We start from the raw sequence: 17,629 nt of genomic DNA, 5'->3' as shown, positions 1-17,629 counted from the left end.
ACAAGGAGATCCTCTGACCTACCCTTCCCCCACGCCATGGGGTGCCCAAAGATCAGGAGTGTGGGACTAAAGAGCAACCAAAAGCAGAGGAGGAGGTTTTCCAGAAAGCTAAAAATGGAGTGCAAACACCCACACCCAATATATACATGGTCCATGGGATCCACAGCACCACAGAACAAGCAGTTGGGCTGGGAGTCCATGAACCACCACAATCTGCAGTTGCAGGGGACCGCTATGTGCAGCACCCTCCACCCCAGATCCCTAAGAGAAAGGGGGAGGACTCCCGGGTAGAGAGCCCTCCACTGGGGATCCCCACCGCCCGGTGGCAAATGGGTATAACAAGGCGTGTCCGGGCGGTGGATGATGGTAAAGAGGTGGACGGTGTGCAGCAGCAGTCTGTACAGGCCCATCGTGATACATCCCTGAAGGGGACAAAACTAAAGTTCCAGAGGTGGCTCAGGTTGTGGGGCACAGGCTCCCGCAGGAAGTACGGGACCTTGGGGCCAATGTGAAATTATCCCCTGTTTGTTTGGTCAGCCAGGGCTTTCCTGTTTGACCCAGGTTAACAGCCCCAATCAAGGATCTTATCGTCAACAAGATCCACCTGGTTCCAATCAATAAACTAAGTGAAAGCCACCAATTGCCTGCCCCTCCTCCACAGTTACGTTAGAGTTCGGGTGTCTCTGGAAAAGGAGCACTACTTTGTGTCTTTCACTGTGTCTCACACCTGCACACACACACCACGGGTGCTGGGGAATAAAAATAAGCACTACCGCACTTAGGCGGTAGTGTGGGGGTTTAAAAAAAAACAGGAGATTAGCATTGCCCTTTGATGTGAAGGGCGGTGCTTGTCACTGGCCACTCGGGTGTTTTTCCTATCTTCCTGAAAAAAAAATAAATAAAAATGGTGAAAGTCAGGGATATTGAGACCCTGACTGCCTGACTCAGTAAGAGGCAGTGCTATTGTCAGGAAAGAAAAAAAAAGAAAAAGAAAAAAAAAGAAAAGGAGCACTCTGTGTCCACCAACACCCAAGAGATTTTCAGGGAAAGGTGGACACTCGAGGGAGTAGAGTTATTATTTCCCCCTCCAACTCTATTTGATTTAATCCCTGCCGTCCCCTTCACTGTGTGATCACGCGGCCTTGCCCTTTGATGTGAAGGGCCACCGCTTGTCACTGGCCACTTGGGTGTTTCCTTTCTTCCTGGTGGTGGAAACCGAATAAAGATTTATCCACCTGTTGTTTTTTGCACGAGTCCAACACCTGCACACACATGACATGGGTGCTGGGGGAAAAAAATAAGCATTGCCGCTGTTAGTCGGTGGTATGGGGAAAAAAGAAAGAAAAAGAAGAAAAGAATAAGTGAAAACCAGAGTGGTGTGAGGCCACTATCGACCTCATTTGACCTCCAACCTGCTGAGGGAGCTGTCTGCTGAAATCAGCAAGACTGTGACAGTCCCCAATATGGCTACCACCTGCATTTGCTGCTGATGTCTGTCTGTCAGGCTACTACCTGCCTCCTTCAGGTGCTCAGTACCTCCTGGCTAATTGGGCCATTTGATTGTGAAAATCATATTGCAAGTGGGGCATGACAATAAATTATTCATTCATTCATAACTCGGGAAGGGGTGGGGATCGGAAATTCCTTCAGGAATTGGGTTCCTGCAACTGCTCTGCAAATCTGGCACAAGTTCCTTTTTTTTTTACAATGGATAGAAAAAATTACATGTGCAATCATAGAATAGAATAGCGTCCTGGTGAAGGGTCACGATCTTAAGTGTCAACTTTCCTGCTCCTCTGATGCTGCCTCACCTGTGCCTTTCCAGCTCCACAGTTTATCAACTTAGAATAGAATCCCTACAGTGTGGGAGCAGGCCATTCAACTCATACTGCCCCTTTGAAGAGCAACCCTCCTAGACCCATCCCTGGACAATTTAGCATGGCCAATCCATTAACTTGAATATGTTTGGACTGTGGGTGGAAATCCATGCAGACAAAGGGAGAACATGCAGACTCCACACAGTCGCCTGAGGATGGAATCAAACCTTGGTTCCTTGTGTTGCGAGGCAGTAGTGCTAACTGCTAAGCCATGGAGCTGCCCACCATGTTGGCTGCTGGCTTACATCTCCTGGAAAGCGGTTTGTAATGAGCACCAAAGTTATTAGGAGCAGCTCCACACTTCAGCACATTCTTTCCACTTTATATGGAAAGATGCAAAAAAAAGGGAAAGGGAATTAAAAACACGTTGTGATGTCATCCTTGGAATGAATCCTCAAATGGGACATTTGTGCAAAGACAAATTGCTACTCTGGAGGAGGAATAGGGACTTTATTCACAGTCAAAATCTTCTTCCTCGCCAAATGATGGGGAATATAAAGTACTTAGCTATGCAAATACTCATCAGAAAGTTTGTGTAAATAATGCTTTCTTGAAGTCTTTTATCTCCAGTGTTTGAATAATGTGAAACAGGTTTTACGGACTTGCACAACATGATTTTTGTTTTAAGGGTTAATAAAAGCCACCTATCAAACAAAATTATTACTGAAATAAACAACTTAGTTTTTGAATATATTCATAGTATGCAACTTTACGTTGAATTATTCAAGAAACCTGCTCTGTTTCTTTTTCATTTACTCAGCAAGATGGAAATTTGTTCATTTGCATCACCTACACCGTTATGTCACATTAAAACCATCCTGTAGCACAATGGCATAAATTGTAATAAACAGTTATTGAATTAGAATGGTTCTCTGTGTGTGATGAGTTAGCAACAAACGTAATATGTCTCAATTGTCCTAGCTTTATTACTTTACATCGGCAAGCTGTAAATTCTACAAAATAACTCACAAACAAAAGCTTTTTGGTGTTAAATATGCTGCCATCGATTAATTTTAAATCTTTAAATTTCAGATCCGGTTAACTTCCGTTGAAGAGAGGAGAGTGCTTTGGAGATGTCACGGCATCACAGCCGGTATGAGAGAGATTATCGCATCGGGTGGGACTGGCGGGAACGAAGCACCAGCTGTAGCAATGTAAATAATGCCAACTGCAGCAGTGGCATTGCCAACAGTAGCAACATCACTAACAGACCTGGTCTTCTGCCACTGCCAATTGTTCCTTCTCGTCTCTTAACTCCAGTCACACCTGTTTGCACCACAGCAAGCAATGAGATGATGACAAGTTTAATGGCCAGTTCTGTTCCTTCCACAACCACAGCTTCTAAGGTGGGAAATGTTAGATAGTATTATCCTGTATTATACACCGGTTTGTGTTTTCATAATGTACTTAGCAAAGCTTGAGTACCAACTGTTTATGCGGATTTCTGCTTGTACTAACCCAGCTTTTACAATCTTGTACAGGAGTCTAAGGAAATTTCTATATTAATCACCATGTGGAACATTTACATACATTTCCGCTTAACTTGTCCTTTATACTCTTATTCAGTTAACCACACTCGTAAAAACTCAGTGCAGATTACTTTATATATTCATGTTACATTTATTCTATCCACCATTTTAATGGGAGTTTTATTTAATGTAAATGGGTCAACGATTCTTTGAGTAGATCTTGGTAATAAAAAGGAAAGCCTTAGAAATGTATTCAGTATTTGCATGCAGAGTAATATCATTGTCTGCAAATAACTAGAACTGTTTTTTTGAATTAAACCATTTTTCTAATCAACCTGTTCAACGACATTGTAAGCACCTCTGGAGCAGTGTTCCAGAGATAGGGACACTACCACTGCACTATGATATTTGCAGTAAAATCAACATGGATTTTTGACAACCATGGGAATTACAGTTAAAATACGCTGACCCCAAAATTCCAATATTTTGATGTGGCGTATAGCTCTCCATTGCAGGGAGGATTGCTGACATAGAGGCGATATGCAAATTTTACACTCCGTCAAATTTCAAACAAACTTCAGTACCAAATTTAACTAAAGTTGACCATATACGTGTGTCACCTCAGCTCACCTCATGCAAAGGGAAATGGATTTAGATTTGAGCATTTAGTCTGTGTCTGAAATATACAAATTAGACATGAAAGACAGCAAGCAAGAATGAAACATTGTTGGCCAGATGAAAGCTCATTCAACACTCCAGGTTCACGTTGAGAGAGATAGTTGGGTGTTGCCAGTGATTAACTGGGTATCCATATGTCCTTCACATGGTCCTGCTTACTGTATTTCTAGGTCTCTTGTTGTCTACACCCTGGTTTGGTTATAATATTATTTATGGAATTGTCTGAGATGTTTAAGACTCTCATGGTTCCATTTTTGATTCATGCCTCCTAATAGCTGGTTCTGATTTAAGAGCAGTTTTCATTTTGAAAATACATGCTGGCCTTTTCAAATTCTTGCCCAATCCTTCATCCTGGGAGAAAGTGAGGACTGATGATGCTGGAGAGTCAGAGTCAAAAGGTGTGGTGCTGGAAAAGCACAGCAGGACAGGCAGCATCCGAGGAGCAGGAGAATAAACATTACGAGCATAAGCTCTTCATCAAGAATGTTGGGGGGGGGGGGTTGAGAAATAAATGGGAGAGGGGTGGAGCTGGGAAGGTAGCTGGGAATGCAATACATTGCTGAAGGTGGGGGTGAAGGTGATAGGGTGGAGCAGATAGGTGAGAAGGAAGATGGACAGGTAGAACAGTTCAAGAGGGCGGTGCCGAGTTGAAGGGTTGGATCTGGGATAAGGTGGGGGGAGGGGAATTGAGGAAACTGGTGAAACCAACATTGATGCTGTGTTGCTGGTGGATCCCAAGGTGGAAGATGAAGCGTCCTTCTTCCAGGCATCAGGTGGCTTCAACACTTTAACTCCCCCTCCTACTCTGCCAAGGACATGCAAGTCCTAGGCCTCCTCCACCTCCAAATTCTAGCCACCCAACGCCTGGAGAAAGAACACCTCATCTTTGCCTCAGGACCCTCCAACCACACAGGATTGATGTAGATTTCACCAGTTTCCTCATTTCCCTTCCCCCCCCCCCCACCTTATCCCAGATCCAACCCTCCAACTCAGCACTACACTCTTGAACTGTCCTACCTGTCCATCTTCCTTCCCACCTATCTGCTCCAGCCTCCGCTTTGACCTATCACCATCATCCCCACCTTCATCTACCTATCATATTCCTAGCTACCTTGCCCCCTCGCCCCAACCCCCTCTCGTTTATCTCTTAGCCCCTTTAGGCCACCTCTCATTTCTGATGAAGAGCTTATGCCCGAAACGTCAACTCTCCTGCTCCTCGGCAGCTGCTTGACAGGCTGTGCTTTTCCAGCCCCATACTTTTTGGCTCCAATCCTTCATCATCTCCACACATTTTCTGAGCCTCCAGCCATCAGAAGCTGATTGATGATGAGACATACACATTTGTCTGTTCCAGCGATATTTTATTTTCGACAAGGGGTGGGGTGAGACAACTAGCCAAGTAGAAATCTCAGTCCACCACACATGTATAAAGTAGCAATTTGGGACCAAACCTGTAAAAGCCAAGTCTGATAAATAAAGAGCAAATTGAGGAATGGACTGCCTGGTGTTGTTGTGAAATGAAAATGCAGATCAGGAAATGGCAGTCAAGGCTAAACGGTATTTTCTACAAGCTGTGAATTCTGCAGAACAATGAAATGGATTTTCTATTTCTGTACGAGCGAAAGATGGTGATGGAATTGATCCCTTTACTGCTCAATTATTTTAGTTCTGGGCAATTGTGGCACTGAGACTGAGGTGTACTTCCGAATGCTTTTACAGGGAAACAATTAAGTTAACTTGAATATCAGTTTTGTCACTGACCTGTCCGTATGCATTTGAATCCACTCATTTATGAGGTTGTTTGCGAGCTGACTATAATGTTTGTATTTAATCTGTCAACATGAATAATACTATTGGCGAGGTTCAGGTATTACCAGTTCTTTGTTTCATTGATTTGGGCTGAGTGGGGAATGGTGAGGTGAGGGCGGGGAAGCAGAGAGTTACAGTTGAGGCACTACATAAAATCATAGAATCCCTACAGTGTGGAAGCAGGTCATTTGGTCCATCGAGTCCTCACCGAGATTCCAAAGAGCATCCCACTCAGACCCAGCACTCCCCTAATCTATCCCTGTAACCCCACATTTCCTGTGGCTAACCTGGCTAACTTACACATCACTGGACACGATGGGCAATTTAGCATGGCAAGTCCAGCTAACCTGCACATCTTTGGACTGTGGGAGGAAACTGGAGCACCCGGAGGAAACCCACGCAGACACGGGGAAAATGTGCAAACTCCATACAGACAGTCATAGAGATGTACAGCATGTCCAATTCGTTCATGCCGACCAGATATCCTAAATTAATCTAGTCCCATTTGCCAGCACTTGTCTCATATCCCTCTAAACTCTTTCTATTCATATATGCATCCAGTAGCCTTTTAAATGTTGTAATTGTACCAGCCTCCATCACTTCCTCTGGCATCTCATTCCATACACATACCACCCTTTGTATGAGAAAAGTTGCCCCTTGGGTCCTTTTTAAATCTTTCCCCTCTCACCCTAAATCTATGCCGTCTAATTCTGGGCTCTGCTATCCCAGGGAAAAGGCCTTGTCTATTTACCCTATCCAAGTCCCTCATGATCACCAAGGCTAGAATTGAACCTGGGTCCCCAGCACAGTGAGGCAGCAGTGCTAACCACTGAGCCACCATACAGCCCTTTTCTATTAAGCATGTCAGCCTTTTCTTAGCGATTGTCAATGACAGTTCAGTTGGTGGAGTTGTCACCAATGGGTCAGAATCTCATTCTCATTCCAGGTCCTTCAACATATCATCTCGTCTGAGATTCTTGTGCATCCTACTGGTATTATTTTGAAATTTGAGAGAATAAATTGGATCAAACGATTCAACTAGATTAATGAGAAACATTTAGTTTAAGGAAAAGGAGATAATTACTGAAGAAAATCCTTCAGCTTACTGTAAAACAAAGTTTTAAAATGCTATTGATTTGAAATATGAAGATAATTTAGATTAATGGGTTTTATGCATTTAGTTCTGATTTATTATTTATAGTATTATGGTTTAATTGTATAACACTTAACATTGTCTTATTATTTCTAACCAAATATTGTGAAGTATTGTTTTCAGCTAAGCATGACAATGCAAACTCAGCTTGGCAAGCATATTCTTACATTAATAGGAAATCACTTTATTAACTAATGCGGCAAATATCCTTATTATCCTGAATTGAATTAAATTCTAATTATTACCAATGCTTGCCTTCACCACCCCGATGTCAGGAAGTTTTTAACACAGTGATCAGTATGTCAACTGGCCTTCCAAAATTGAATGAGAAACCAGGGAATTATTTCAGGAACATCCAGCTGCTTTACTGGAAAAATGCAAGTACTTTATAAATTAAAACGTCGGGCTGGACTTGTTAAATATTCTAAGTCAAATTTGTATCTTTTTTTCTAATGTGAATGGCTTGATTGCAAAGCTTGTGACAATCCCTGGCAGTCAACTTAACCTACTTACATGAAGAGTTACAAGAGAGAATCCTAAGACCATAAAGCCATTTGGCCCATCAAGCCTGCTCCACCATTGGATCTTGGTTGGTGTGTTTCTCAACCCCATTCTCTCGTCTACCCCTTGTAATCCTTGATCCCCTTACTAATCAAGAACCTGTCTATCTATGTCTTAAATACATTCAATAAGCTGGCCTCCACAGCTTTCTATGGCAATGAGTTCCACAGATTCACCAGCCTCTGACTGAAGAAATTCTTCCTCATCTCAGTTCTGAAGCGTTGTCCCTTCACTCTGAGGCTGTCTCCTTGGATGCTAGTCTCTCCTTTAGAGGACACATTTTATCCATGTCCACTCTATCCAGGCCTCTCAGTATTCTGTCAGCTATAATAAGCTCCCGCCTCATCTTACTAAACTCTATCGATGGAAAGTTTACACCCTGTCTAATTCTCTGTTATCTTTTATCCAGTTGGGTTAGCTTAAAATTACCCTCACTAATATTTGCTGTGTTATACTGACTTGGCATAGTCCAGATTAGAGTGGTGCTGGAAAAGCACAGCAGGTCAGGCAGCATCCGAGGAGCAGGAAAATCGACATTTCAGGCAAAAGCCCTTAGCAGGACTCTCTAACCTTGATTCTCATCTCCAGCTTCTTCAGTCCTCACTTTCGCCTTGGCATAGTCAAGTTTAGGCAATTGACCATAATCATAAATTTCTTACTGGTAATGCAGAAAAAGCCCCGCTCCACCTCTTAGCAATTTAGCAGACAGGACAACATTAATGCTACAATGTTTTGTAGAGGCTAAACTCCTGTACAGATTTTCTCAAAAATAAAATGCTTCGCAGAAGTAGAACGATATCAATGCAACATGAAGCACAACACTTTGTACTTCAAACAAATGTGTTAGTTATGTAACAGTCCGATGTTTGTGCAGTTTCTCTGGGAAACTCATGAAAAGAGAGAAGAATGAATGCTGTTGCCTCTATTGTCTGAGATGTTATCTGCCAGACTTTACATGTCACCCATTGTCAAAGCTACCCACATTTTATTCCATTGAAGTTCCAAAGCTGCTTCCTCATTCCGCAGACTGGGAGGTTGGTCAAGGAAAAGAAAGCACGGATGCTGGAAATCCAAACCAAAAACTGAAATTTCTGGAGAACCCCTACAGGTCTGGCAGCATCTATGGAGAGAAAGCAGAGTCAACATTTTGAGTCCAGAACTGAAGAATTTCAGAAGAAAGATCACTAGGGGTAAATAAAATCAACAAACCATTGGTTTCTTGCTTTAGATTGGCTGTGGACCATTGCAGGAGAAGGGAGCTATGTAAATATCCATTTTGATAGGTCTTGAAGCACTTAAACAAAGTGAACACTTAACCTTTTAACTCAAAGGTATAAATGCTACCACCAGTCTACTACTCCCTTTGAAACGTGTACCAATTGTAAGTGAATTATTCAAAAATGTGACCAAATCTACCTCTCTGAATCTGATAAGGTAATGTTTTGTACCATTATGTTGCTGGTTATCGGGTCTTGAGCCTGTCACTGCTCTGAACATATCCTTCACTGAGTCAATAATGAAAGAATTATTTTTGGCAGTCTTCATATTGGGTAAAAATTTGTGAGGATGCACTGTCAAAGGTTTGTGCATGAATGTAGAAACCTAAAATATGTAACTATGTTTATACAGCATTAATGGGACTTTCCCAACAAAACTAAGTTATCCATTTTGTACAAAAAGACTCCGGAATAAGACATGGACAGTCACAGAGTAGGGGCATGGGTGGAAATTATCAAAAGTTATCCTTGTTTGGGTCAGTTGTTACATATTCCCACAATCTGATTTCGTTTCTTACTTTCAAAAATTTCACAAGACCACTTCGGTTTGTGTTTCTAAGATATTGCAGTATCGTTTTCAGCAGCTTATTTCTCTGTCAGAATTTTCTCCCATGGGTGAAACACACAAGATCTGGGACTCAACATAGTAAAGAAGGAATTGTATCTTTTTGCTCTCAAATACCAGGGAAGAAGGTATGCATCAAAGACACACTGTGACACTGAACTGAACAGAGCCTCCTTGGGAAGTGATTGGGTTTTAAATATAAATATGTTTGAGAGGGAGACAAAACATAGCCATCTCCTCTGACAAAACTGGCACTTGCCAGTATTAAAAAGAAATGAATACTTCTCACCAATAGAAAATTTTGACACCAGATTATTTTTAGGTATTTATTTATAGTATTTTAATGTAAATTCTGACTGGGTGTTGCTATGCTGAAAGAGTAATTGCCAGCAAACTGTTTTTAATATTTTCCCTTTCGATATGAATTGTAGCTTGGCTCAAATATAGTTGCAATAAACCTCTAGGTGGTTGGCATGTAATTTAAAAAGCATATATTTTAATTTGGTTACTTAGCATCTCCATGGAATCACATAGTCAGCCATTTGGGAGGAGCAGATGTTTCAGAGAAAGAAGCTAACCATCCCTTAGATTATAGAACAATAAACTCAGTGACATCCAATGTCACATCTTTGTCTCACTCCTGTTTTTCCTCTCTCTTTGCTTTCAGTTTTTTTTATTCCTTGTGATGTCTTCTCTTTCTATCTTGGATCTCTGACATGTCATGACTCCTGAGTCCACTGATTGTTGGAAATTGCCTTCTGGTTTGTCTTGGCTCTCCATACACCCATCCTGGCACCTCACCTTTTTGCTGTACAGTGTGGTACATTTTAATGTAGGTGGATCTCAAGTGCACCTTCATTGAAATTGAAAACTGATCATCGTTAAATCTGACATTCTTCAGACTTGTAGAGTACCATACTTCTCACAATTCCTCCCTCCAAACCATCATCAGTGGACAGTCAAAATGCATATTTTTCTTATTTAATCATTATTTTTCACACATTACTTATTGTTTTCACCAACTTAATAAACTAATGGATCAGTAGACTCTGTTATCTTAAAGATTAACATGAGCAAACACAATTTAATTTTATTTCCTTGTTTGTGGGCAAGAGGAGAGAGTGAGTATGTCGGGGTATATAAATGCAATTTCACCAAACTCCTATTCACCAAAGGAATAATTTGTGAAACATTTCCCAGTATTAATTGCAAGCTAAGTTTCAAAAGGGCAAGGAAAAGCATTTGAAATGCAGCTACATTGCACAATATTGAATAGCCAAGTCACATTTCTATATTTTGTGATTGTAACTTGTATATTGCATGGTTATGAATTTTATTTCAAAAATGTCAAACAGTCAACATGAATAGATAATCTGATGCTGAAGAAGTTCTTGTCTTCGATTGGAGTTAAGGTTCGTTGTTGGGAAGATTAGATGTGACTTCAAACTGAATCCAATCTATGTTTCACATAACTGGGGCATACTTAAGCTGATATGCTAAGTGTTTGAAATGACCCTGTATTCAATTATTATCTTGTATGTTTATTTTAAGACATGACCAAATTTTAAAAATTTGAGCCTGAATTGTGTCAAATAATACTGACCTTGCTAATGTTAATCACGCTGAGCATAAGCCCTGTGCAATGTAACCTGTATGCCTCCGTCTAACACTTTTTACAATCTCTGATCTGTACATCCTTGCCTACTATGATCTACCTGTACTGCTGGTCAACAAAGCTTTTCACTGTACTCCAGTACACGTGATAATAAATCAATCAGTCAGGGAGAGCCTGTTTTTAAGGCTCTTCGTAACTTTTAGAGGATTGAAATTTAGTTCAGCAAAGCCCGTGGCAGTCTTCTGATGAATGTAAACGTGTGTGTGTGTGTGTGTTAGTGTTAATGGTATCCTATATTTCCTGGCAAAGTGAATGTGCCCAGTCAAATGTATTGTCAGCTTAAAATCTCGGTTAAGAGAAATTTCAGATCATTGAAGGAATTTAATCAGCTTTGCCAGATTTAGATTGTATAGCTGTAGTCTGTAATGAAATCACGCTCCATTCCTCCCCACCCCCCTCCCCCGCTCAACAAAGACCACCCAATCTGGAGTTCACAAAGTTATCGCAAGACAGAAAATATCTACACACATGCTATAATAGAAACCAATTTTGTTTTAGGTTTGCTAATATCAGCAGTTACAATCCTAATTTAAAAATGTTAAGATATTGTTATCTGGATGTGGAGTTGTGGGGTATAAAATGAAACAGTATAAGTTATTTATAATTGCTTATGAATATTTTAAATTATATTTCATCTCATTCTGAGGACATGGTTTCGCTGGCTAGGCTTGCACTTATGACTAGCTTTACTAGCGCTCGGGAAGGTGGTGGTGAGTTGCCTTTTTAAACCACTGCAGTCGGTTTAGATATTAGATTAGATTAGATTCCCTACAGTGTGGAAACAGGCCCTTCAGCCCAACAAGTCCACACTGACCCTCCAAAGAGCAATCCACCCAGACCCAGACCCAGACCCACCCCCACCCCCATTTACCCCTCTGACTAATGCACCTAACTCTATGGGCAATTGAGCATGGCCAATTCACCTAATCTGCACAATTTTGGACTGTGGGAGGAAACCAGCGCAGTTGGAGGAAACCCACACAGACACAGGGAGAATGTGCAAACTCCACACAGAGAGTTGCCTGAGGCAAGAGTTGAACCCAGGTCCCTGGCGCTGTGAGGCAGCAGGGCTAACCACTGAGCCACCATGCCACCCACATGCAGACCTTGCTCATGATCAGATTCCCTACAGTGTGGAAACAGGCCCTTCAACCCAACCAGTCCACACCGACTCTCCGAAGAGTAACCCACCCAGACCCATTTCCCTCTGACTAATGCACCTAACACTATGGGCAACCATAGTGAGGAAGCCCATGCAGCCATGGGGAAAATTTGCAAACTCCACACAGACAGTCATCTGAGGTTGGAATCGAATCTACGACCCTGGTGCTGTGAGGCAGCAGTGCTAACTGCTGAGCCACTGTGCTGCCCTAAATTAGGGAGGGAGTTCCAGGATTTTAATCCAACAACAGTGAAGGAATGGAGATATATTTCCAAGACAGGTTGGTGAGTAAATTGGAGGGGAACTTGCTGTTGCTGTTGTTCCCATGTTTCTGCTGCCCTTGTCCCTCTACAAGGTAGTATTGATGTGTTTGGAAGGTGCTGTCTAAAGAGCCTCCATGAATTTACACAGTGCATTTTGTAAACGGTACACAGGGCTACTAAAACTGAAATTGCTGGAGAAGCACAGCATGTCTTACAGCGTCTGTGGGGTGAGAGCAGAATTAACACTTCAAGTCCGGTGACTATTCGTCAGAACTTTGAAACTTTGATCTTTATTTTATTACTGCCACTACTGGGCATTGATGGTGAAGGAAGTGAATGTTTGTGATGTGGTGCCAATCAAGCAGGTGGCTTTGTCCGAGATAGTGTTCGCTTCTTGAACGTTGTTGGAGTTGCGCTCTGTTGGGAAAGTGGGGAGCACTCTCTCACATTTCTGAGTTGTGCTTTGTAGATGGTGGTCAGACTTTAGAGAGTCAGGAGATGAGTCACTCACACAATAACACAAGGAACTGTGAATTTTGGCGATCCAAAATAAAAGCAGAAACTGCTGGAGAAACTCAGCAGGACAAGCAACATCTGTGGGGAGAAAGTAGAGTTAACGGCATGGTGGCTCAGTGGTTAGCACTGCTGCCTCACAGCACCAGGGACCCAGGTTTGATTCTAGCCTCGGGCAACTGTCTGTGTGGAGTGTGCACATTCTCCCAATGTCTGTGTGGGTTTCCTCCAGGTGCTCTTGTTTCCTCCCACAGTCCAAAGATGTGCAGGTTAGGTGAATTGGTCACACTAAATTGCCCAGAGTTAGGCGCATTAGTCAGGGGGAATAGGTCTGGGTGGGTTACTCTTCAGAGGGTCGGTGTGGACTGGTTGGGCCAAAGGACCTGTTTCCATACTGGAGGGAATCTAATCTCATTTTGAGCCCAGTGACTCTTCATCAGAACTATCTTCATCAGTTACTCATTGGAGTTTTCCTAAACTCTGACCTGTTCTTGTAGCCACAGTTTTTATGTGGCCAGTCCAGTTCAGTTTCTGATTAATGAGAACCCCAAGAGGTTGATAGTGGGGGATTTGGCAGATCATTAAGGGGTGATTGTTGGGGTTCTGTCATGTTAGAAATGGTCAGTGCCTAGCATTTGTATGGTGCAAATCTTACTTGCTACTTGGCCAGCCCAGATCTGGAAATTGGCCAAATCTTGCTGCATTTGGACTTGGACTGCTTCATCATTTGATTAATCACGAGTAGTACTGAACATTGTGTAATCATTGGCAAACATCCCCACATCTGTCCTTACGGTGGAGCAAAGGTCATTGATGAAGCAGCTGAAGATAGTTCGGCCCAGGACACTACCCTGAGGGTCTCCTGCAGAGGTGTCCTGAAGCAGAGATGACTGACCAACAACCACAACCATCTTTCTTTGTGCCAGCTGTGATTCTAACCAGTGGAGCGCGTTTTCCCTGATTCCCATCGACTCTGGTTTTGTTAGGGCACTGTCAAATGTAACCTTGATGTCAGGGGCAGTCACTCTCATCTCACCTCTGGAGGTCATCGATTTTGCCCACGTTTCTATCAAGGCTGTGATGAGGTCAGGGGTGAGGGAGGTCCTGGGAGAACCAGAACTGAGTATCTGTGACTGTAGTTATTGGAAAAATTGATTATAAATTACATGATAAGAATGTAATCTCTATCATAGAATATCACACTGAGAGGGTGGTGGAGGCAGATACCATCATTACATTTCAACATGAGGATGAGTACTTAAAATGCCAGGTCATAGTAAGCTTTGGCAAGCAAATGGAATTAGTGTAGTTTGGTATTTGTTCGTCAGCATAGGCATAATGGACCGAAGGGGCTGTTGCTATGGTTCACGACTCTATAATTGTAATGTAATTATTCTCATGTCAGTTTATATAAAATGTTTAAATTCACCTTAAAATATCATATTCAATTACATATATTTTAAAGAAAATGCACTCCCAATCCTGTGTAATTTCTTTGTCTCAATATACCAAAGGGTTTTGGTAGTTAACTTGGTGTGTGTGTGTTATAGATTTTCTCTGTGGTGAAGAGAGAGAGGCTTCCATAGCACGTCCACAAACAATTCATTTCACTTATACTGTCTCTCTATGAATTCTTATGGATTAATGAGCAGTGTGCCACAAGGATTGGTGCTGGTCCACTGCTTTCCATCACTTATATTAATGATTTAGACGTGAATATAGAAGGTATGATTAGTGAGTTTTTCAGATGCAAAATTGGTGGTGGGGTAAACACTGAAAAAAGGTTATCTCAATGTGCCAAAGTGTGGCAGATGGAGTTTAATTTAGATAAATGTGGGGTGTTGCATTTTGGTAAGGCAGTTCAGGACTGCACTTATACAGTGAATGGCAGGGTCCTAAGGAGTGTTGCTGAACAAAGAGACCCAGAGGTACAGGTGCACAACTCCTTGAAAGTAAAGTCCCAGGTAGACAGGGTGGTGAAGAAGGTGTTTGGCATGCATGCCTTCATTGGTCAGTGCATTCAGTATAGCAGTTGGGAGGTCATGTTGCAGCTGTACAGGACGTTGGTGAGGTCACATTTGGACTACTGTGTTCAACTCTGGTCTCCATACTGTAGGAAAGATATTGTTAAACTTTTAAAGGATTCAGGAAAGATCTCCAAGGACGTTGACAGGATTGGAGTTTGAATTATAGGGAGAGGCTGAATAGGTTGAGGCTTTTTTTCCCTGGAGTATTGGAGACTGAGGGGTGAACTTATAGAGGTTTATAAAATCATGAGGTACATGGATAGGGTGAAGAGTGTGGTGCTGGAAAAGCACGGCAGGTCAGGCAGCATCCGAGGAGCAGGAAAATTTATGTTGTGGGCAAAAGCCCTTCATATAGCTTCTATGATGAAGGGCTTTTGCCCAAAACGTTGATTTTCCTGCCCCTCGGTTGCTGCCTGATCTGCTGTGCTTTTCCAGCACCACAGTCTGACTCTAATCTCTAGCAGGTAAAAACAATAACTGCAGATGCTGGAAACCAAATTCTGGATTAGTGGTGCTGGAAGAGCACAGCAGTTCAGGCAGCATCCAATGAGCAGCGAAATCGACGTTTCGGGCAAGAGCCCTTCATCAGGAATCAGGAATATTCCTGATGAAGGGGTCTTGCCCGAAACGTCGATTTCGCTGCTTGTTGGATGCTGCCTGAACTGTTGTGCTCTTCCAGCACCACTAATCCAGAATCTAATCTCTAGCATCTGCAGTCCTCACTTTCACCACATGGATAGGATGAATAGCCAAAGCCTTTTTCCCAGGGTAGGGGAGTCCAAAATTAGAGGGCATAGATTTAAGGCATGAGGAGAATGAGTGATTTAGAAGGGACCTGAAGGGCAGTTTTTTCACGCACACGGTGATGCATGTATGAAATGAGCTGCCAGAGGAAGTGGTGGAGACTGGTATAATTACAAGATTCAAAAGGCATCTGGATGGGTACATGAATAGGAAAGGCTTAGAGGGATATGGACCAAATGCTGGCAAATGGACGAGATCAGTTTAGGATATCTGGTCGGTATGACAACAAAGGATCTTACTTCCGTGCTGTACAACTCTATGACTCTGAGTCCTTCTGTCTGGCTTCTGTCAAAGGTGTTTTGTGACCCTGCATGTTCCCTAAAAGTCCTGCCCCTATCGATAAGTTTGTATCACTAATTTCTAGGCATGCAATCAGAGCCTGAGTGTGCTGCATTTGTATATCCAGTGATTCGTTTAATTGACGCTCTAATTTTCTGATTAAATTGGTTACTTGCTTTACATATTCACATGCTTAACAAGCACTAACAACATTATGAGCAGCAAGATAGTGATGCAAATCAATCAGCGATGCCAGTAGGGCGCTGATATTGACGTTTTCAATTCACACGCCAGCCAACGGCTCTCATTCAGTTCAAAATGATGTTAAAGGGTTGATGGGCCTTGTCAGCAGTAATAATTAAAGGAATTGTGAACCACTTGCAAGTTGGTTCCTGGATTATTTCAACTGGATGTTTATGGTGTGGATATTGTTTATATTAGTCTCACATTGGAATGATCTAACTGATAATGAAGTAAATTTTGGTAAATGCAAGAAAAAAAACCTATGAGCTTCGTAAATAAATTGCCCATGCCCAATTGCCCGTGAGTAGATGATGCATCAGCATCCTTCTGGAATTGCTATAGCCCATGTTGTGTAGATACACCCACTGTGCAGTTATGTATTAAGTTCTAATATTTGACTGACTGATAGTCAAATACAATATACTTCCAAGTCTTCATGGTGTGTGGCTTGGCAGGGATCTTGCAGTTAGTCTTGATCCTATACATCTGATCCCTGTGTGCTATTGGAGGATCCTTGGTGAGCCATTGCATTTTACCTCATAGACAGTGGCTACTGCCACTATGCGACTGAATGGAAGATGACTGTTTTATTGATTAGATTAGATTAGATTACTTATAGTATGGAAACAGGCCCTTCAGCCCAACAAGTCCACACCAACCCGCTGAAGCGCAACCCACCCAGACCTATTCCCCTACACTTACCCCTTCACCTAACTGTCACATGTATTTTGAAGATATAGCGAAAAGTGTGGTGGGGGGATGAAATGTTTACAATGGTGGATCAAGTAGAATGCAGTGGAACAGGAAGATAGCTTGCCAGAAGTCCTGAGGACGGTAAGAGTGGATTGGGAACAGGGACTTAATAAAATTAATGTAAGTTAATGAGGAAAGTAATGAAATTAAAGAGGGATAAATCCCTGGGATCTGCTGATTTCCACCAGAGGGTGTTAAAAGAAGTAGGGGAGCCCTTGATAGATGCCCTGACTATAATATTTCAGAGTTTCCTAGAGACAGGAGTTGTCCGTCTGGATTGGACAATGGCATTCCACTTCGCTTTTTAAGAAGAGTGAAAGATAAAAAGCATAAAATTATTGAGCAATGAGCCTAATATTTGTATTGGGGAAATAGTTGGAGTCTATAATCATGGATGGGGCAGCTGAACACAACTGCAAATGTTCAGTTAATCATGGATTTATGACAGGGAGGTTATGCCTGACAAAGCTCATCAAGTTTTTTTTGAAGAGGTGATGAAGGTAAAGGACAAGGGAATGTCT

The 17,629-nt window shown here is 42.2% G+C and overlaps 1 protein-coding gene across 5 annotated transcripts in view; it reads left to right on the top strand.

Moving 5' to 3' along the window:
* Positions 1 to 17,629, top strand: part of LOC140466698 (kelch-like protein 29) — a 388,797-nt gene that overhangs the window by 146,320 nt on the left and 224,848 nt on the right. For all 5 annotated transcript variants that reach the window (XR_011955268.1, XM_072562189.1, XM_072562205.1 and 2 more), the window contains one exon: positions 2,910 to 3,223. Coding sequence is in view for 4 of the 5 variants with exons in the window: in XM_072562189.1 (XP_072418290.1) it covers positions 2,951 to 3,223 (273 nt within the window). In the remaining variant the exon portion in view is untranslated. The remainder of the gene's footprint in view (positions 1 to 2,909; positions 3,224 to 17,629) is intronic.

This window comes from Chiloscyllium punctatum, chromosome 3 (genome assembly GCF_047496795.1).
Source record: "Chiloscyllium punctatum isolate Juve2018m chromosome 3, sChiPun1.3, whole genome shotgun sequence".
Classification (NCBI taxonomy): domain Eukaryota; kingdom Metazoa; phylum Chordata; class Chondrichthyes; order Orectolobiformes; family Hemiscylliidae; genus Chiloscyllium; species Chiloscyllium punctatum.
This window is presented reverse-complemented; position numbering and strand designations above follow the sequence as displayed.